Raw genomic sequence first — 22,624 nt, 5'->3', positions numbered from 1 at the left:
CCCCCCCCCAAAAGAAGAAAGCTATGTGAGAGGGGGGCACCATGCTCAGAATCTGAAGGGTGAACACGAGGAAGAGGGATCAAAAGTGACCTGGACTTCTTTGGTTACAGGAGGAGGACAAAGGGTTTCAGAGACACCGGAGAGATGCTGCTGAGACAACAGGTTTATCAAGAATGACAATAACCTGGCCTGGCAGTACAGACCTGTAATTCCTGCTATTAGGACACAAGTTCAAGACCAGCTTGGTTAATTTAGCAAATCCGTGTCTCAAAAGAAAACGTAAAAAGAGGGGTGGAAATCTAGCTCCATCATAGGGGCTTGAGCATGCATACAGTCCTATGTCCAGTCCTTCACACACACACACACACACACACACACACACACACACACACACACACACATTAGAAACTCGTTTGTGAACTAGCTTCCCATCTCTATACTGATGAGAGTGTGACGCCCCCTCATGGGGTGGATCATGCTGAGTGCTGGCCACTAGCAAGACCTCTTAAAGCCTGAGAGGTTAGGTTCTCAGCAGTATTTACTGAATGGCTTCTGTGAAGCAGACAGGTGTGTAGCTCCTGCAAGTTTTCTTACTGGTGAGAAAATCTAGACGAAGCTAAGCTCTGCTGTCACCATGTAGTGAAATCTTCATCGAAATTGCTCTGGCCTGGGACTCTGGAGTCCTGGCCATGAGTACCTGTCACAGGCTTAGACACTCACCCTTGCCATGTGATGTCTCAATAACCCAGGTGCAGTTCAAGTTGTTGGGGTAGAAGTCAGGGAACCCTGGCGACAAGATGGTGCCACTGGAACCTTGAATGAAGCCACCACAGAGAGCTGCAGGAGTGAAGTGGGCAGAGGAAGTTAGAGTGCCCCAGAGAGCTCCCCCAACCATCCTTCACGAACACCCCCCCCCCAAACCACCAACCTCATCGATGAGTGTTGGGGAGTCAGTGAATCAGGCTCCTGGTTTATCAAGGCAGGAAAAGAATCTGCTCTTTATCGCCCCCTACTGGTGTGCCTCACCTTCACAGCTGGGCAGGGCGCGACTCCACTGGAAATTTGGCTCACATTCCAGGGGCTCCCCATCGCTTAATGTGTAGCCCGAGTCACAGCTGAAGGTCACCAGAGCACCCACATAGAAGTCATTTCCATGACGTTGCCCATTGACGGGGATGCCTGGGTCCAGACAGTGGTCTGACTGCAGTGTAATAGCTGGAAAAGAGAGGCCACAGATGATGACAGACAGTGTGTGATGTCATCAAAGAGGACTGCCCTTGGCTTATAAAGGGAGAAAGGACTGAGTCTTGTTTTACAGAGGCAGAAGTTGCCAGTTACCGACTCATGAAATGTGGCCCTTGGTATTCATGTAGCGGGGGTGAGGGTGGGGCATTTGAAAGGCCGGGCTCTCAAGCAGGGTCACACATTTAGCCCAGGTCTACTGAATGTTCACTCTGGCACTATATCAAAGCTTAGTGACAAAGCATGAGTCAGCCAATGACTCTGTCCTCACGATGTTCTCAAGTCACACCCATGATACTTCCTAATTTGGTCTGGAAGGTATTGATGCTGTGAGGTTAACCCTCTAAATCAAGGGGAGGCAAATGGAAATGGTGAGAGAAGATGGATGCAACGGAGATGCCAACTGACTTCAAGTTCATGGCCAGTAAAACACTTGATCCCACAGTGCAGGGTATGGCAGCAGCCAATCAGCCGTAGACAGAAGAGGCTGTGAGGGGTGCACATGAGACCTGGCCTGAAGGTCTTGAGTAACTCAGTTCCCATGACCTGTGAGAGAGGCTGACAATGCTGTTCTAGGATGGCTAGGGCTGGGCCCCATGGTGGAGCACAGTCAGGGGGGCCTTCCCCCAACTCAGTCAGTCTGGTTATCTGCCTCTTTGTGCCACCCACTGAGACTCACTCTCATAGCGGAGCTGGAAGCCGATGTCCGAGTGACTCTTGTCAGTAGAGAAGAGGAGGTAGAGGTAGTTGCTGGTGCTGATGAGGAACTGGGGCACCTGGGTCCCATGGTAAACGCCAATCAAAGGTGCCGAGTATGTCCGTCCATCTCGCACTTCCAGGGTGTCATAGTTGACCTCCGTTTTAAACCTACCAAACGATGCGAATGGAGATGTTTTAAGAAACACAAAGCGCATCATTTGCCCTGCCTCACCCAGGGCTCCAGGCAACCAGATTTCAGCAGACAGGGTATTTTGATATAATTTGCATATATTTACTAATCATATGGAAGGGCTTCCTCTACTACATTTAAGTTGACTCTCCCCTCCATTCTAGGAGGCACACTCGCAGTCCTCTCTAGAACATGGGCCAGGATCCATCTTGAAGCAGAGACAAAGGTTTCATGGGGTTCAGACTGTTCTAGGCTATAGTGTTCATCCACCAAAGTTCCAGGATCCAATCCGGCCTTTGGCATAGAAAACTAAGACTAGCTTGTACATTTATAAAAAAAGATTTTTAAACACCCAAAGCAATAAAGACTGTGCATCAGAGTCATACGTGGGCAAGTGGCCCATGGAGCTTCTATGTCAGTCTCCTATGTCTCCTATGTCAGTCTTCATGGGACAGTTGGCAGACCATGAATTTCATGCCATAGATGCTCCATCTGGAGGAGGTCTGGGTTCCCTTCTGGGAGGCTCCTTTCTCACCAGGGGACTTAGGTAGAGCCTGGGAATGGAGGGAGCACTTGAGCAGGGTTTGGGGCAGAGGTTGGGGAGCACTACTTGCTTCCCAGGCTGAGTTTGTGGGCTCTGTCTAAATTTGATGGTGTCTGATGGCGCCTACTTGCCATCTCTGTTTAAGGGGATAGTAAAGGAAAGAGGCCTGGGGTCCAAGGTGATCACTCACTTGCCTTCCCATCCCCCAGCCACAGACTCCCAATACATCAATCAAACTGAAGCATTAAGCCAGTGAGTCAGTCATCCCTATGTCCTCCACCCTCCTCCACCCTGCTGATGTCCTAGCATTGGTGCTACACTCTCCCCGACTTTGTCAGACTGGAGGCATCATCTTGGCACCCCCTCCCCCTCGGAGGCTGCGGTCAGCAGCACCTGTCGAATGTAATTTTGATGGGGTATCCAGGCGGGGCTTCGATCACCCAGGCGCAGCTCAGGGCATCCTTGTAGAAGCCAGGCCAGCCTGGAGATAGGATGGTCCCGCTGGGCGAAGTCAGGTGACCTCCACAGGGAGCTGGGGGGACAGAGGGAGAAGAGCGGATTTGTTGAGAGACAAATGAACAAAGAAATAAACAAAAACCCCTCTCTATAAAACGTGTCAGCCAACAAGGGCTTGTTTTGGTTTTTATGGAAAATTACATAAAGTCTAAACTGTGAGCTTTGCCAACTGGGACCCTTATAGATGTGACCGGTTACATCATTTGCAGGTTTATAAAAGGCCTGAAGGAAAAGACTAAAAATTCTTTCAGCAAAGTCTGTTTGTCATTCCAGTGGGGCTAATATTTGGGTCACTGCTGCCTTTTTCTTTGTTCCCAACTCAATTGCCAGGCCTGAGGCAGAAGCATCAACCCAGCCTACTTTCTCTCATCAGCACTGGGGAGCTGGTGGCTAGACGTGGGGTCAGCTCAGGGCAGGGTTGTGTCTCGCCACGGTACATGAGAGTGATATCTGCCTTCTCCAACAGGCATGCCCAGTATTTAGACTAGTGCCTGACACATACCCCTGTCTCCATGGCTGTTGGGCAAGGGAACGGATGTAAGGATGGATGAATGGAGTCTGGGGCAGGTCACTGTGCAAGATGCTGGCTGCTTCATCCCACCCTCTGGCTGGCTTTGGTCTCATTGCCTCCTGCTCAGGCTACTTCCCATGATTGCTTCTTCTGGATGCCATGCCTCCTAGCCCCTGTGATGGCTATCAGAGTGACTCTACTATTGTTCCTTCAGGACACATGGTGGGTTTCATTGTCATGCTAGGTCACATGACTGCTGTGGCCAATAGGATGAGAGAGCATGAATGACGTCTGTTGCATCCATGTGGAGATGTTCAAAGTTAGCAAGTGGCTTGTAAAATTCCCTCCTCCTGTTTCAGTGATTGTGGAAACAGGGGTCAAGACGGAAGCCCCACCCCCCTGGGCCTTTAAGTCACTCGAGGAGTGGGCACACTTAGGAGCCGGGTTAAGCATCGTGATGGCTAAATTTTATTGCCATCTTGATGGGACCTAAAGTCCCCTAGGAGACGAACCTCCAGGGATGTCTCTGAGGGAATGTCTACAGGAGGTAAACTGAATAGGGGAAGAATCACCATTCCATGGTGTGAATAAATACAGAATAAATGTATAAATAGAGAATAAATAAATAATAGTCATGACTAAAAAGAGAAAGAGCTGAGTTTAGCATCCATCTCTCTCTGCTTCCTGACTGAGGGTGCCGCATGGCCAATTGCCTCCAGCTCTGGCCACCATGACATTCCTCCTCGTAAGTCAGACTAAACCTCTCCTTCCTTAAGTTCCGCTGTCAGGTGTCTTGTCACAGTGCTGAGGAAAGTCTTTCCGGCACTTAGCTTAAAAGGTCTGCGATCTCCATTGGGGGTTGTTGGGACTGGGTGTTGTGTAATAGGCTGATGTAGGTCACGTGACACTTGCCCAAGCTTCCTGAAGACAGTGACCATACCATGACCCCACTAAGGCTGTTGTCACTGTCAAGGCCGCCCTCAGTAGCTGAGCGCTCATGCCACGTCAGGCATTTCCACAGTCCGTGGCCATACTCCTCAGACCATATTCCTCAACAGCGTGAGGCTGATGCTGTGACTGTCCTTGGAAGCTGTGGAGTGTGAGGCTGAGGGACTAGCTTGGACTTGGAACTAAGCAAGACAGCCCAGAAGCAAGCGGCACAAGCAAAGCAGCCTCTAGGCTATAAAGAAACTCCTGCTTCCACTAGACCAGTGGTTCTCAACCTTCCTAATGCTGTGACCCTTTAATATGGTTCCTCCTGTTGTGGTGGGCCCGCCAACCATAAAATTATGTGCATAGCTACTTCATAATTGTAATTTTGTCACTGGTATGAACTGCAATGTGGACATCTGTGTTTTCTGATGGTCTTAGGTGACCCCTGTAAAAAGGTCTTCACTCCCCAAAGGGGTCAAGACTCAGAGATTGAGAACTACTGCGCTAGCCCTTCTTACTGCAGACCTACTAGAGGCCAGACACCTCCTGAACAGGACTAAGGTGGAAATAAAGGAGCCACTTCTTTTTAGTTCCCAGTGTTTTGTATAGACACCATCCAATTACCTCATTTCTCTAAGCCTCCACTCACAGAATTCCAACAGGTCTCAGTCCAGAGATTCTTTTTCTAAAATAGACTGTATTTTATCATTTTATGTGTATGAGTGCATGTATGTCTGTGCTTCAAGTGTGTACCTAGTGCCTGAAGAAGTCAGAAGAGAATGTCCTATCTCCTAGAACTAGAGTCACCGGTGGCGGTGAGCCGCTGTGTGGAAGCGGGGAACTGAACTTGGCCCCTCCAGAACAGAGTCAAGTGCCCTTAACTGCTGAGCCATCTCGCCAGCCCCAGCCGGGCATCCTTAATAGAAAAGTATACTAGGACGTTTAATTAACAGAGACCATAACAATAGTAATGACGTCAGGAGGAGGCGCCGATGCCTCCTGGTGCCCTACTCACTGGGACGCTTTATTATGTCCTCCAAATGCATGCTAATAAAGCTATTATCCCCATTTTACAGAGGAGGTAACCAAGGCCAAGGAGATTAAGACCCTAGACAAAAGGCATTAAGCTAATGAAGTCAGAGCTGAGATTTAACCCGAAGACCCCTGTCTCCAAATCCTCCCGGCAGCACAGAGCACACCACTGTCATACATACAGCTGAGCTGGAGGAGACCCAGGGCTTGCCAGGTATCGGGCTTAATGTGGATTATCCTTGTGAAGACTGCAAAGCAACATGGCACATATATTATTGCCTTCATCCTATAGAAGGGGATTATTGCTTCCATCCTATAGAAGGGGATTACTGCTCTGATTTCTGTGAGTGGAGGCTTAGAGAAATGAGGTAATTGAATGGTGTCTAAACAAAACACTGAGAACTACACCACACATGTATCATCCCTCTAACACTTTAATACAAATTTAACTTAAACTTAAGGGTTTTTCTTTTGACTAAATGTATGCACTGCATCGCTATGTACATGTGAGCACAGATGTCCTTGATCCTATTTATCTAAAGAAGATGGCATATGAAAGTTAAATTAGGGGCTAGAGAAATGGCTCAGTGGTTAAGACTGAGTGAGTAGTGCCCTTGCAGAAGACCTGAGTTCGGTTCCCAGCACCCACAGGGTTGGGGGGCAGGGGATTGGGGGGTATGGTTCATAATTACCTGTTAGCTCCAAGCTCCAGTGGCTCTAACACCTTTTACTAGCTTCTACAGGTCCCTGCACTCACATACACGTATCCACACATAGGCATGCATACGCGTGTACACAATTGAGAGGTAAAAATGGAGCTTTTGAAAGTTAAATTGGCATTAAAGTGTTAGATGAACCCACTCAGGTGAACAGTCAGTGAACGGGCAAAAGGAGAGTGTGGAGCACCCCCATGGGTGGAAGGGAGCACTCAGAGCTTTATTTCCCTGAATGTACATGGGTGTTTTGTTTTTGTTTTTGTTTTTGTTTTTGTTTTTGTTTTTGTTTTTTTTCTGGTAGATTTAACTCTGGAACTACACAATCGCTTTGCATAATTAAAAATGATTAAATTTGATGTGCAATTTCTAAAAACTTAAACTGAATACAATACTATATTGCATATTTATGTATAAGAACCTAAAGAGATCTTAAAAGATAGTGATTTGATAGCCCATCCCTCTGAGGAAACGAGGATGTAAAGAACAGAATGGTGATGATGCTGATGGTGGTGATAATGCTGATGCTGATGGTGATGGTGATGATGGTGATGGTGATGGTGATGGTGATGGTGATGGTGGTGGCGGTGATGGTGACGGTGACGATGGTGATGGTGATGGTCATGATGATGATGAAGAGGAACAAGAACAAGACAATTTTAGTAAGCATGTTGCTGTTTGTAGCACCACTTCACTCTTCTGAGTGTCCTGGGTATTTATCACAACACGGGAAGTTACGTTGGTGTTCTGTGGGACTTGCATTACTGAGCAAGAGTGAAAAGACAGTTGAATATAATATCAAGGAAGTTAAGGTTAAAAGAAGAAAGCTTCATTATTTGAAATGAAATGAACCCACACACATTTCCTTTGATAAAGCAGTTCCCAGCTGCATTTACAGAAACAGCTTCCAAACATGCGATAAGTCAATAGTAATAAGCACCCTTTAGTAGTCTAGATTCTAAACATCAATTTGCTTTAAAAGGTGCCTAGAAAAAACAACTGATTCTGTGTCAGGGGCAGAAAATGTCAAAAAGAGGCTGGGCCATCCTCAACGTGCCCCTGCTAGTCAGGAAGACAATGTGACCATCAGTTAGAATGTGAACTGTAAGCACACAGTAAATACACAAGATAAATGTCCACCCATTGGCCTCTAATGATGCTTAAAGACATCCAGCGTTGGAAGATGTTAGGGAGTTCACTTTGCAATACACACATAATAAAAGCATATAAAGGAAAATCGTTTTTTCAATTTTTTTCTTTTTGAACTATATCTTAGCATAAGACATGTTTTCTACAAGTATTCCAGCTTATAAAAGATGAAACAATGGAGAGTTGCCATTTTGCAGTCTCTGGGCTGGGATCACAGACAGTCCCTCATGCCCCAAAAGAGTCTCAATAGGACATTGTGTTCCTTTAATGGAGATACAAAATCCCACCTAATAAATGCTCTGGCAATTAAAACAAAAAAAGAATCCAGGTCTGATTAGTTATGTAGATCTCAGTGCCACTCGAGGAAATACGAGAGAGGCAGGATCTTGCTAAGCAGCCACTCTGGGAAGCAACTGGCAGAATTCAGAAGGGGCTAGGAGACAGCTCAGTAGAGCGCTTGCCGAACAAGCACAAGGACCCAAGTTCAAGCCCCAACACACACACACACACACACACACACACACACACACACACACACACACACACACGCACACACACACACATCAAAAGCTGAGTGGATAAGTGGGACTCTCCTGGCCAGCTGAGCCACCGAACTGATAAGCCCCAGGTCCCAATGAAAGATTCTGTCCAGTAAAACAGGTGGAAAGTTCTTGAGAAATAACACCTGACCTCTGTTGTGTGAGAGACTGTGTAAAAAAGTAAATACAAACACAATCAGGTATTTGGCTCCTGAAGAACACTTGAGGTTGTCTTCTTGTGTCCATGTGTGTGAACATGCACATATTCACACATGAACCCACACCCATGCACGCACACACACACACACACACACACACACACATGCACATCTATCTACACACACCCTCATACTCATATACATGCATACATTTGTAGACACGCATTCATGCACACATGCACATGCACCTCCATAGATCTTCTCATGTGCACACAAATCCAGAGTGCAAGAGATGTCTTAAGAAATGTCAGGAGGCGGGAACAGAGTCCCTGAGATTGACAAGTGACTGGAATCCTGTCGGCCCGTTGTAACACATGCACTGGAAAGCCACTTTGAAGCTCTTATACAGCTGCTCTTTTATCTGTTAGAGATAATCACAGAAATATTCCAGACTTTTCTTAGGGATACAACATCACGCAGGAAGTCCATCCCAGAGCGGCAGCAGCCGGGAAACAAGCGGGTACCTAACCCAAGCACTACAGGCTAAAAAGATGGCACTTAACGCTAAGCACTGCAGGCTAAAAGATGGCACTTAACGCTAAGCACTGCAGGCTAAAAGATGGCACTTAGCGCTAAGCACTGCAGGCTAAAAGATGGCACTTAGTGTTAAGCACTGCAGGCTAAAAGATGGCACTTAGCGCTGAAAGGGAAGGAAGGGTCTTATCCTGGTTACGGGGTGAGGCTCTGGAATTGGACCGAGGAGAGTATCTGGGCCTAACCCAGTGCCTGGCACAAAGAAGATGCTTGATCACCCTGTGTGAAGGAACGAAACACTGTTGTAAGCTCAGCTACTCAGACAGGAGGATGCCCCACGGTCAGGGACAAGCTTTTGACACAGCGGCTGGGGACCCGGATCAGGTCCTGCTTACATGGCAAGGGCGTCACTGCCCGAGACATCTTTCTAGCTGGCAGCAAGTTCCTAAACAATTTTCCCATGGGAATGAGCTTCACTTTTTTTTTTTTTTTGAACTTTTTAAAAAAATGTACAGTTTGACATGATTTGAAACTTTCATGATAGCCTGTTTTAGAAATTAAATTATAAAAGTATTCACTAGAGTTCACTGACATCTTTCACTCTTTTTTTTTTTTTTAACATAGTTCTGTGAGCCTGAATGTTTTTCTGCATCCAGTTTGAGCGTCTTTGTTTTTTAATGGGGAGTTTAGTTGCCTGAATTGTCATAACTGATACATGTGTCTCACTTCTGTCGTTGCTTTAAGCTCTCCGTTGCCAAGACTTGTCTTCAGCGACGGGCAATATGCTTCCTTTTGTTTTAATTTCCTCCTGGGAAGTGAAAAGTAGAAACCCTGCTTTTTGTTCTCATTGGGAATACTTTGAAGTCTTTCATGAGGACGTTTGATATTATTGTCTCTGTGGCAATACAATCCTACAAGGGCAGTCTAGAATCTGGGAGTGGATTCTGGCACTGTCCAGTACACGCTGGGAGGGTGCTGGGACGCTGGGCGGGTGCTGGGCAGGTGACTTGTCTTCCTGGGCATCGGTCGGGAAAATAACGATACCTGCCTCCAAGGGCTGCTTGCTAGGCTGCAATTTGGTGACACCCACACAGCACCTGTCACAGAAGGGTACGGCTATTGGATTCTTCCTTGAAAGATAGACAAGGCAGAGATCACCATGAGGGATATCAAGGAAGCAGCCCCCATACCTGGAAACATTTCTTAGGACATTTGTGACTGTCATACACACATAACTACAGCCACATCTGGCCTAGTCACTCAGGCGCTTTGGAGTGTCAGCGACAGAGCTAAGCAGGGAGAGATCTTAGGTGTCCACGGGGTTGAACATGTTCTCTCTCTGGACCTTTGAGCAAATCTTTGTCCACTCCTGCCTTCAGGTCTGCAGGTAATGACCTTCCTCCTTCCCAAATGTACAAGCCATTACCTTCCTACCTTGTCCTCTTACAGTTGCTCCAAACCGGAGTGGCTTTCAGAATATATTAAAGGAACATCTAAAAGAACATTAGTGGCTGCATTTAATTGTCCACCAGGTGGGGATGCGTAATTAAAAAAAATAGCCAGAAAAATTAGAGACAAAGATGCTGATCAAGAAGCCGGCGTCTCACCAGGTACAGACAGACAGAAAGAAGGATTTAGGTGGTGGAGGTGGCCTCTGGGCCGGAGCTCCCTTCCCCACTCTAAGATTTTAATGTTCCTGCTCTCAAGCATATAGCTTTCCCCCAAGGGGAGTCAATCCTGATCTGATTGGCCTGGTAAATGGTCAAAATCAAGTTCAAATAATGCCAACTGCCATGGATGCTGGGCGTTCTCTGTCTGCCAGCCATGCTTACAGCAACCCAGCCGGGAGGTTCCTGAATCATCTGTGCTTTGCCGATGTGGCAACTGAGGCACAGAAGGACCATATGGCTTCCCCAGTGTGACCTGACTGGTTGGCTGTGAGGTGGGGGAGAGTAGGTCAACCAATGACACATTTTTCACAGGGGCATGTGGCTGGTTAAAAAAAAAAAAATCCATGAATTCGCTCACTTATGCATTCACTCATTCATTCAGCAAGCAGCACTGAGAGTGGATCAGGTGTCACACACTCCCGCAGGTGCAAGGCTGTGAGCCAGGATGGGGTCCTAACTTCCGGGAGCTCACACCCTGATGGGAGGGGTGCTGTTTGCATGCTTGCTGTGACCCTTGCTTGAAAGACTTTTCTCCTCCTCCCATTTCCTTTCTGCTTTACAGTTGGAAAACTAGTGGCTCAAAGGAGAAGTGGCTCCTCCAGCAGCCTCTGGATGACCTTTCCTATCTCACCCACCTGCTTGTCAGCTGGGAGGCAAAGCCCCCTCAAAGGCCCTCCCCTTCATCCTCCCCCTTCACCCTCCCCCTTCATCGGCTCCCTCCACCCTCCTCCTTCATCCTCCCCTTCATCCTCCTCCTTCATCCTCTACCTTCATCCTTCCCCTTCACCCTCCCCCTTCACCCTCCCCCTTCACCCTCCCCCTTCACCCTCCCCCTTCACCCTCCCCCTTCATCCTCCCGGGGCCTCTCACTTGTGGGGTGAGGTCTGGGGGAGCAGGCAGGCCTTTAAGGTCTCCATCCTCTGTCTATCACAGGAGATGAGGGGAAGAAGCATTCTGTTCCCTGAGCCACAGCCCTCGCCTGTCCAAACAGCACTGATATCCTTAATGTACTTTCAGGACGTGCAGTCTCTGTCTATGGAGAGTCTCACTGGGCACTGATCTTGGGCCAGGCGCTGTGCCTGGCACACAGATTTGACACGATCCCTATCCCGAGGAGGTGTAATCTGTGTTTGAAATCTCTGCAGCCAGCTGGACCAAACGCTGGCCTGAAAAGTTTCTCAACTGCCCTGAGACATAAGGCAGGGCTGGGCAGATGTTGTAACAAGCCTGGCACTTGCTAAGAGCTGTGTGTCTTCCAGTTGGCCAGCTCTACACCACCTAGAGAGTGACTGTTGGATATCAAGGCAGGGTTTAACAAGGGGCACAGCTGATGGAGCAGGGAGAGCCCAGGAGGAATGACCATGCGGAGCAAAGAACAGCAGGCAGCCTTGAGAGGCCAAACTCGAGAGTGCTGGCATCCCCGTGTGTGTGTGTGTGTGTGTGTGTGTGTGTGTGTGTGTGTGTGGCGGGCTGAGGGGGGTGCTATGGTCTCATCAGGACAGTAGCTAGAAGCCCAGCTCCTCGTGGCTGTCCTTTGTGAGCTCTGAGCTGAGAGAAGCTGCATTTTGATGGCTGATATTCTAGAAGGACTGTTTTCTCCCCCCCCCCCCCCAGTTTAATTTCTGGTCACAATTCAAGTTCCCTGGCAAAGCAATCCCCTCAGGCCTCCCATCCAAGTATGAGAGCAAGAAGGCTCCCTGGGTCATTGGAGGAGAAGATGGATAAATGCAGAGCTGGACCACAGTGGTTAGAGACACTATGCTTGCCCCAGCCTCCCAGACTGACAGCCACTGTCCAAGCCCGGGGCACTCACCTTCACAGCGCAGCACGGCACTGTTCCACACCACGCTGCCCTCCTTCAGAACACAGGTGATGGTCTCTGAGCCCTGCGTCCCGAGGAAGCCTTCATCACACAAGAAGGAGATGGAGCTGCCCAGCTGCAGGCTGTCACCAAACCTCTTGCCGTTAACTGGGACGCCAGGATCTGGGCACTCGTTATGTCGGAAGGCTGGGGAAGGGGATAACCATGGTTAGACTGAGGTGGCACACAAATGGGCCACCAAAGAAAAAAATGAGCTGCCAGCGGTCAGAACCAGACCTCCATGCTCCCTCAGGAACCTGGCGTGCTGAAAAAGATGCTGAAAAAGACGCTAGGTGTCCCAGTACCTGAGACCCTGTGGTTACGGCAGACAGAACCCACTGGGCACAAAACAGGGACCGATTAAACTTGATTTTGGGGCTGTCTGAACATTCTAAGGGATGCCGACAGATTGGGCAGTGAACTGTGTTTCTCATGGTAACTAATTAGATCACATCGGAATTCTATCATGGTGATGTGATTACTCTCCTTTACCAGAGGGGAAACTGAGGCTCCACGCTCCTTTACCAGAGGGGAAACTGAGGCTCCACGCAGTTAAGTGGCAGATCTGTCTTCTCAGTGTCAAGTCCATTCCGCGCTTTCTGAGTTTCAGATGGTTAAGTGGTTAAGGGATTACATACTGGGGGGGGGGGGCTCCCAGTCCTGTGACACTAATAGGCACTATGCATCATAAAGCAGGTGTCCTGGAATTAGCCCTGTCCGAAGCCATTGGCATCAGGTCCTTGCCTCCGGCCAGGGCTGCTTCTCATCCTGCCAGGCGATTGATAATGCAGTGAGTGAGCCAAGGAGAGCGAGTGAGCGAGTGAGAGAGCAAGCAAGTGAGAGAGAGCGAGAGAGCAAGAGAGAGAGAGAGAGAGAGAGAGAGAGAGAGAGAGAGAGAGAGAGAGAGAGAGAGAGAGAGAGACCTGATTGATTTTGAACCTTGCCTCTTAATTAGCATGTGGTTCTGGGCCATCTTTGTGAGGTTACTGAGCCTCAGTTTCCTGACCTATAAAGAGTATTCCACAGCTCTCGGAGGGTCATTCCAAGGTAGAAATAGAATGAACTTTGGTAAGACCATGATGGGTGTGGGCTTGGTGACATCATATAGTCCCCGAGCCTGAGTCCCTATCCTTCAAGGGACCCCTCCTCCCTGCACGAAAGGAAACCCTTTCCCCCCAACATTCCTGGTCTCCCTGCCTGCACAAGATGTTGTCTGGGAAGCCAGGGCTCATGCGTGCCCCTGCTGTTCTTAGGATAGTGTTAGGCTCCACGGCTGCATGGGAGTGTCCCCTTTGGAAAAGGCTGGTTTCCAGGCCTCCCTCTGACACGAAGACTGTTGGTTGGATGCAAGCACACAGGCCTGAAACTCCACACAAGGTTTAGGGCAGCCTAGATCTCATCTCCCACCACCTGTTCCGTCTTCAGTGGGAATAGGACCATGACGTAGACATTGAGAGCTGACTGGAGCTTGAGGCTTGGAAGTCAAAACGCTATCAATCCTGTGTGTGTGTGTGTGTACACATACACACGCACACATAGGCATCATGTATGCATACATCTCTGCATGAATGTGTACACACCTACACAGCAATGGTTGGGTGTTCCTTCCAACATCAGAGAGCACGCAAAGGGGTGGGAAGATGAGTGATGCATGCGCTCCTTTCTAGGCCTCATGGTCCCATAGTAAATGGGTATGAGGGCAGAGAAGCTAAAGGCCAGAGCCACCAGTGTCACAGCAACATGCTTAGGAGAGAGCTTTTCTGCTTCCTTCTGTCCCTAGGTCACTGGGATCGTGAACCTGCTGGTGACGAGCTACTGCAGAAGGGCTGATTGTTTCCAGTGAGTCTGATGCTCTTGAACAAGGGTGGTGACACAGATGGGGCTTTTGCTTGGGTTACAAATGGCCTATCCCATGGCATCTAAAGGCAGTAAGACAAGCGGCAAGGCTTCTGTGACAAGTGTGGGACTGGAGTAGGGAAGAGAGATGTTCTGCCAAAGAGCATGAGATGGATAAGCGACCAAAGAGCATTTCCTTTGTGTGTGTGTGTGTGTGTGTGTGTGTGTGTGTGTGTGTGTGCCTTTCTGTCTCTGTGTGTGCCTGCATGTGCATGCGTGTCTGCCTGTCTATCTGTCTGTCTGTCTGTCTGTCTGTGTAGGCGTCTCAATCAGAGCCTGAACTTCTCAGTCATGGCCAAGTTCACCAGGTTTATTGCTTCCTGTGACCTCATAATAGATTGTTGCCCCCTGGAAGCTTGCTGTTCCCAGGTTCTGGCTGTCTCCTGTGTCCACCGAGTCCAGGATACACAGGGATAAGAAAAACACCATGACTGAGCTCTAGGCTGCTTCTGGATAATGAACTCAGGATAGAGACTGAAGGGACAACTTCCAGACTGGCCATGGGAAGGACTGTGGGAAATGACCTATGAGTAGCTGCCATGGGCCTGCAGAAAAAGCCATGGAAATACAGCAAGGCCTTTGACTTGTTCATGATTATGGGGCTCAGGCAAGGTAAACTGTAGAAGCAGCAGTGGGGGACTTGGGGATGTAGGGTGGGAAGCGGATGAGAGAACCCGGGGATTGTGACACTTTTGAGAGTTCTGGAATTTTGGATTCTTGAAAATATACTTTGAAAATGGGCTTTCGTTTTAACCCGAGGTGTGGAGATACGGGGGCTGCTTTGGGCTGCCTGCAGCAGCTGACTATGATCTGCCTCATGCTCTAGCAGGGGTGTGGTTTTGCCAGCTGCAGATAGTTTCTATGACTGGTGTGATGTGTGGAATTCTGGGAACTTTTCAGAGGGTATATAAGTGCTAGAGCCCCGATAGGCAGGATGGGCTGTTGTTGATTTTTAGGGAGGTTGGTTGTAGTTTGTAGCTGTGGTCAAAGAAGAAACAAAAGGAAAGAAAGTAGATTCAGTGATCTCTCTCTCTCTCTCTCTCTCTCTCTCTCTCTCTCTCTCTCTCTCCCTCTCTCTCTCTTTCTCTTACTCACTCGCTCTCTTGCTCTCTCACTTTCTCTCTCTTTCTTCCATCTTTTTCTCCCATCTAGTGATAGGGAATGAAACTAGGGGGACAAAGGGTGGGAAAAAGAAGAGCCCACACATTAGCAAAGACTGGCTATAGCTGAAGAACTTTCCTCCCCAGAGCCTCTCTGCTTTCTAGCTGTGAGAAGGAGGTGGGAAAATCTGGGCTTCTTTATGCCCTTTGAGACATCTAAGGAAATAAAAGCTTACAGGCTGTGACACCGCAGAAATGAGTAGCTGGTCTACCAGATAGCCCCATGCTTCTTCCTGGAAGCTGGGAACTCTAGACGTGACCCAGCAGTGACTCATGCTTTGGAACTGGCCTACTGCATTGATGATCCTCCAAGGGAGAACCTTCAAGCACTCTCTCAGTAGAAGCAGTATGTACAATCAACTGTGGCAGAGGGAGCACGCACTGGTAGAGGTGACGCTGGTGACACAGGGGAACACTTACTGGTAAAGGTGATGTTGAAGCCCCTCTTCCCTGTGGAGTGGTCAGTCTGGAACTCTAGACGGGCCACATGGCCACTGCTGGTGATGGAGGAGGGGAGCTGATTTCCCGAGAAGGTACCAAGGACCGGGGCTTCAGCAGTGGCTCCATCTTTTATAACCAGGAAATCAAACTGAGGCTCCACGTCGATGTCATTGAAGGCCAGGTGGATGCGGCTCTCAGGCCGGGCCAGGATGAGCCAGACACAGTGGAGGTGGTTGCCATAGTCTTCAGGATAGTTGGGAGACAGGACGATCCCGGACGGACTGGTGAAGTTGAAGAAGCAGGAAACTGAAAGAGAAGAGCAATGGAAGTCAGGGGGTATCTGCCATATTTGACTGGGGCCACTGAGGGCTGACATTGGAAACATTTTCTTAGTCTTTAGAGAAACAGAAAGAATGAAAGACACGAGGATTGGCCCGGACTGGCTGGGCTCAAGGCTGTAGGTAGGAGGCATGCTGGGTTCCATGCCGGGCTTAGCACTGAAGTGTCCCCTGACAAGAGCAGATATAGCAGGGTTGGTTTTCTATTAGTCTCTATCCTTTCAATATGCCCACCCTAGGTAGCTTTCACTGCCCTTGGCCCCTTGTTCTGGGGGAAGAAGTTGCCATTCAAGCCAACTTGCAGAGCCTGACCCTTCTCAGCTTGCTTTGTGGTAGTACTAAAGGGCATGGCTTAAGGACACAGGAGTGACAATCTCCCAATAGAGAGAGGGTCCACATCTATCTCTTTTCCCCAAATGTCTTTGATGGGAAATGATTCACGCCAGACCCATAAGGACCCTAACCCCTTCATCCTACAGCCACACTATGCTAGTGAGCACCATCTGTCAGAGGCCAAAGCCTTCAAAGAACAGGGTGTGGGACCTGTGACAGAGTCTAGATGCTCTGCCTACTTCCTGTCATCTCTTCCCCACTATACTCCGAGGATCCAGTCTTCTGGAAACCTTGAGCCATCCTCATGCCAATTCCCAACAGACCCTATGGGGAGGTTGAGGGAGAACACCACAATGCATGGAAAAGCGAACCAGCGTACGAAGCCAACGTTCAGAAGGGAAATGACAAGATGGAGAGACATAAGAATTGCAATAGCTGTGATAGGTTATGGGAATCATCTCATTACTAATGAGAACTCTTTCTGTCACTCTAGGACTGTGCCCCAAGTCAAGCCAAGAGTGCACTCAGAGGATTCAGATAAGCAGAATCACCGTGAAAATGTAGGGCACAGCATAGAGAAAGCACCAAGAAAGACCCTAAAAACTCAACCCCGCCGAGGCTCTATGGGAGCTCACACACGCACCCATCACATGTTGCCAACTCAATTTCACACAATCCTTTTGGAAGGATTTCTTATTAAGAGTCACAGACCACTCGAACACTCCCAGCATATAATCTCTAGGAATTAATTTAAAAGGAAACGAGGCACAGGGACAAAGATGTTGATAGTGACATAATTCTATCCCAGAGGAAAAATGCCAACCACCTATATGTCAGTCCAATAAAGGGAAGAAAATTACAGCCCTTAATGTGGCGCAGTGTGAAGGCCATCATTAAAGTGATAAATACGGCCCTGCAGAAAGAGTGCTAACTATCGTTTTAAGTAAAATAGTAGGTCATAAAATTATACGTGTACTCTTGATGATAGCTATTAAATGCTTGTTTATATATGGGTAAAGATTGGACAGGAGCCCCCAAATAAAAACTGCATTAGGGTTGTAGGTTTCCGGGTGACTTCTTTCCAAATGAAATTACCTTTATTTTTTTGTGGTTGTAATAGTGGCACAGGCTCATTGTAAACAAACAGCACTATGAAGAGATAAAACTGAGCCACTGCTCAAGCCCACCTTTAACACTGATAGTTCTCTGGGGTTAGGGAGGTGGCTCTGTGGGTAAGCAGGATCCCCTGAAGACCCTACTTCACTCTACAGCATCCCTGTGAAAAGCAGGGTGTGGTGGGGACGGATTTGGAATCCCAGTGCTGGGGAGGTGGAGAGAAGATTTCTTTTGGGCTTTGCTGGCCTGTCAACCTAGCCTCGTCAGTGAGCTCCAGGTTTCGGGGAGAGAGCCTACCTCAGATAGCAAGGACGATGGCCCTGGAAGAAAGACACTGAAGGTTGGCCTCTGGCCTCTACACATATATGCACACATGCATAAACACCCACCTACCCACCCATGCACACCCACACAAGAATACACAACCACACAGAAACGAACATGCACATGCATTCCCACGTGTACACACTCCCACACACCCACACAAATACTACGGATGCTTGGATGAGTGAGTATATTTGGGTTGCTGGCACAAGCCTTTAGTCCCAGCACTTGGAAGGCAGAGGCAGGCAGACCTCTGAGTTTGAGGCCAGNCTGGTCTACAGAGTGAGTTCCAGGACAACCAGGGCTATACAGAAAAATTTTGTCTCAAAACTAAACAAAATAAAAAAAGAAAGGAAGGAAGGAAGGAAGGAAGGAAGAAGAAAGAAAGAAAGAAAGAAAGAAAGAAAGAAAGAAAGAAAGAAAGAAAGAAAGAAAGAAAGAAAGAAAAGAGAAGAAAATCATTTTTGCTAAACTTAAAAGAATACAAACACACAGGAATTATGGATCCCAGTTTCATGCTGGTTTCTGCCTGCCCCGCTGGAGTTCTTTGCTGAGGATGTATTTCCTTTTCCAGCCTCTGCTGGAATCCCTCCTATTCAGTCAGCAGTAGCAACAGCAACAACAACAACAACAACAACAACAACAACAACAACAGGCCTGGACCTAGCCAGCTCATCCTTGCATTATTGCTTAAGGATAGAAAGAACCGAGCCAAGGGGAGAGAAAGGCATAGAAACCCTTTTAGGGAGTGCAAGATAAAGTTGGCGGTAGTGATTAGTATCCATTCTTGAGCATTTACTAAGTATAGACACTGTGCTAAGTATTTTCATTACAGACTCAGTTTAACTATCACAGTAACACCACAGGGTCCATACTGCCATTGACCTCATTTAAAAATGAAGACACAGAGACGCAAGAGAGGCTAAGTGGCTTGCCAAGGTCACAGTAGCTCGTGAGTGGCAGTGCCAAATTTCAGTCTAAGCATCCTGCCTCCAGGAAGAAAGCTCAGCTTCCTCTTCACATTGCCTCCCAGCAGGAAACAAAGGATGTCCATGGGGGGGGGGGTCTGAGTCTGCCAGCCTAGTCCTGGAGGAAGCTCCTCCCATCTGCGGGAGATCCACCCCTGGACCCAGGCTTGTCGATAGCACTAAATTAGGTTCAACAGGGATGCCCACGCACAGATTTGGGTGAGTCCAGATGGAGCATCATATAAATGATATCTAGCGGTAAGGACCTTCAAGACAGACAGGAGACAGCCTGTGGTGCAGTCTAAGATGGATTGAAGACAAAGACGCCATGACTTCTAGTCAAAGGTGAGCCGGGGCACAGGAAATGTGCGTGAACAGATCTGAGGTGAAAATTTAATTCCTAGCACTCGAACCTGACACCCCCACGTGGGTATCACCACTCCAGCAGTGCCACGCCAATGCCAATGTCAGCATGTCAGTATCACCACGCCAACAATACATCACTTGTCTTCTTGTGCAAAGGAACTCTTTGCCTGGTTTTCCTCATGGTGCAGGGAAGTGAACCCAGAACCCCCTTACATGCCAGCTAGGCATTCAACCACCAAGCTATATCCCTAGGCCTTTAGGGGTACCATTTGGAACCCTGAGAACAGTTATATGTGACACCTTTGCTTCTCTGGCCAATCATCTTGTCACTTGGTCAGCACATTCTAGACTTGCCCTCTTCACCCTAACACATAATCCCCCCCACCCCCCGCAGAAGATACTTCTGAGAGCATAAATCTTGTCCCCTTGATCCTTTTGAACTTCCAAAGACTCTCATAGCATATGGCACACAGTAGGTGCTCAATTAATGCTTACTGAATGAATCAATGAGCATCAAACACCCTGAAAAGATGGTGACACAGAGATGTCAACCTAACAAGCCATTCCACTCCAAAACTCAGGCAACTGAATTGACCAAATTCTGCAAATTCTGTAGAAATAGATGGACATTTGAGTCAACTCAGGATTCTAGGGGAAATAATGTGGAGTGACCCTCCAGGGACTTCTCTGAGACATGGTACAGACGTGGACTCAAGTAATGTAGTGTGTGATGATCCAGCCAGACTGTTAAAGCCAAGGTGACAGGAGGCTGCTCTCAAATAACAAAGGTTTCAAGGAATAGAGTATTCAAATGCATGTCATAGAATGCCACTTGGAAGTTGGTTTCTTTTTTTTCTCTATGTACCAAAGAGATGAATCAAAATGAAGAAATCAAGTAACAGAGGAGTGTGGTTCATAAAAAATAAAAAGTCAGCAAGGAACAAATACAGTAATGAATCTGGATAACTGCTATGAAGGTAGTTGTAAAATGGGACGTGAATGTAACAAATGTTCCTGGGAAGAGAACACATGCAATATCATCCCAGTCAGAACCCTGGGGTAAAATATTTCAGATTCTACTGATATCATGGGGAAAGGTGGAGTGAGGAGATATGCTAATTTCCCCATCTTGCAAGAAAGTCTGTTTTATAGTTTCTGTGGTTAATTAGAGAAATATAGGTTAGAGCATGTATTTAAAGATGTTAAGTGTAATTAGTAATAGAATATGAAGTAGCTTATCTTCAAAATTACCGAAAGGGGAGAAAGCAAAGCAGTCAATTTAGAAAGAAAAAAAAAAAGACAGTAGAATTCAAAGGAAAACCCTGTGCATGTTTAAGGAGAGGACATGCAGAGCGGGGTGTTTTAAAGGAAGATAGGATGTAATTTAAAACAACAAATGTGTACAGGCGTACCTGCTGGTAAAACACATCCCTCAAATGGGGATGAGACACACAGCTTGACAAAGTGACCCTGAACAGTTGACTGGAAACCAATGGCCACTCAGCCTTTACCCTGGGAGAGGGTTCGAGTTTACCACTGCTTGGGGCCCCAGATATTCCTAACCAGTCTGTGAAAGGGGCCCAGACATTAGGGTGCTCTTCAATAGCAGCCAGGGGTCAGGAAGTTCTAGGGGCTGAAGGAATGGCTCAGCGAGCAAAATGCCTGCCCTGCCAGGGGAAGACTTGAGATCTCAGCTCCCACGGACACGCCAGGTATGCAGCAGGTGCAGGTTGGTACCTCCGGCGCTAGGCGTGGGGATGGGCAGATCCCTTGAGCTCATCAGCCAGCCGCCTTGTCTAATCAAGGAACTTCAGGTTCAGTGAGAAGTGCTGTCCCCAAAGTAAGGCAGAGAGTGATGGAGGAAGACACCTGAAGTTGACCTCTGTCTGGTCTTTGTATGTGTGTGGACCTGCATACAACACACATACCACACATAGACCTCATACACACACATGCATCGTAATACACCTCACACACGTGTGTGCACGTGCACACACACATGTATGCACACACATGCACATACACACCACACAATCCAAATACCATATGCAGAAACACACCATATGCACATACACACATCACACACATACTTCCCATACATACATCACCATACCCTCCCACCTACCCCCAACTCCCCCATCCCCACACCACACATATGCCCCACACATGGACGTACACCACACACACACACACACACACACACACACACACACACACACACAGAGAGAGAGAGAGAGAGAGAGAGAGAGAGAGAGAGAGAGAGAGAGAGAGAGAGAGAGAGAGAGAGAGAGAGAGAGAGAGAGCGCTTTAAGTTTAACACTCAACTCTCGACTGTTATGGTACTCCTGACTCTTGGTTCTTCTTTAAGGTCAAGAGCTTTCTGGAGAGCTCCCAAGACATTTCTTCTTGCACTCTGAAAGAGCCCAGGGCTGATTAACTGGCACTGTTGAGAGCAAGAATGTGGCCTTTCGAAGCTTGGTCCTCCAGCTCTAGAGGTGACCCAGACCTGTCCCGTGGAAGGCAGGCAAAGGAAGTGCTCTCTGTCCCACAGAGCTCTACTCTTTCTTGCTCTGGAATAGCACACACAGGTCACATTACCACAATTCCATCAGTGAATGGGAGGAGCTGGTTTCTCTATGTCCCAAATGGGGAAGAACACCAAAGGGGGCTGTAATCGCATCTCATCACCGCCATCCAGCTTAGAAGAGGGGAGAGGCTGGGAGCCTCCGATGTGCAGGCGGTTACCAGGTTGGGTTTGAGAATCTTGACCTTTATGTCACAGGGCTTCTCATGTGACACAGACTGGAGAAATAGTAATGGTGAAAAACTCAACTCGTTAACAACTGTGTGTGTAATTACTATATGCAATAAGAGTCTAATACTGATCTTGACTGGGAAATACAAGTGCCTTGCTTGTAAACTCACCATGTTTTCCTTTTGGTGTCCTTGTGCTAGCTAGCTCCACTGTTTTCAACGGGTCAATTAAAATGAAGGGCTGATAAAGCCATGGCGGCCTTCGCTAACCCTGATGAAGACTTAAAGGCCAGAGAAGATATTTACTGCACGGATGGGCGGATTCAAGAATGAAGACACATTAATTACAATTTTGTGTGCCTCAAGGCACCCATACAGACACAAGAAAATATCTAAATTTGAGGACCAAAAAATAAATAATGAGGAAGATCCAAAGGTATAGTGATAGGCATAGACTCTGTGGCTTCTAAACTTGGAATGAAACCTTTTGTACTAGTTTGAAACAGGGTCACATGTATGCCAAGCTGACCTTGAACTCCCTTCCATCCTGTACTGGGGGCCATGCGCTACCATGCCTGACTTCATTTGTTTCTTGGATACAAACACACACACACACACACACACACACACACACACA

General features: G+C 47.9%; 1 protein-coding gene across 4 annotated transcripts in view; it reads right to left on the bottom strand.

Annotated features, from left to right (window-relative positions):
• Positions 1-22,624, bottom strand: part of Csmd2 (CUB and Sushi multiple domains 2) — a 553,245-nt gene that overhangs the window by 172,707 nt on the left and 357,914 nt on the right. For all 4 annotated transcript variants that reach the window (XM_029539695.1, XM_021199594.2, XM_029539696.1 and 1 more), the window contains 6 exons: positions 15,768-16,094; positions 12,244-12,438; positions 3,069-3,207; positions 1,922-2,109; positions 1,027-1,215; positions 721-837 (listed from right to left, as the gene is read on the bottom strand). In XM_029539695.1, the coding sequence (XP_029395555.1) occupies positions 721-837; positions 1,027-1,215; positions 1,922-2,109; positions 3,069-3,207; positions 12,244-12,438; positions 15,768-16,094 (1,155 nt within the window). The remainder of the gene's footprint in view (positions 1-720; positions 838-1,026; positions 1,216-1,921; positions 2,110-3,068; positions 3,208-12,243; positions 12,439-15,767; positions 16,095-22,624) is intronic.

The sequence above is a fragment of the Mus pahari genome, chromosome 6 (genome assembly GCF_900095145.1).
Source record: "Mus pahari chromosome 6, PAHARI_EIJ_v1.1, whole genome shotgun sequence".
In the NCBI taxonomy this organism is placed as follows: Eukaryota; Metazoa; Chordata; class Mammalia; order Rodentia; family Muridae; genus Mus; species Mus pahari.
This window is presented reverse-complemented; position numbering and strand designations above follow the sequence as displayed.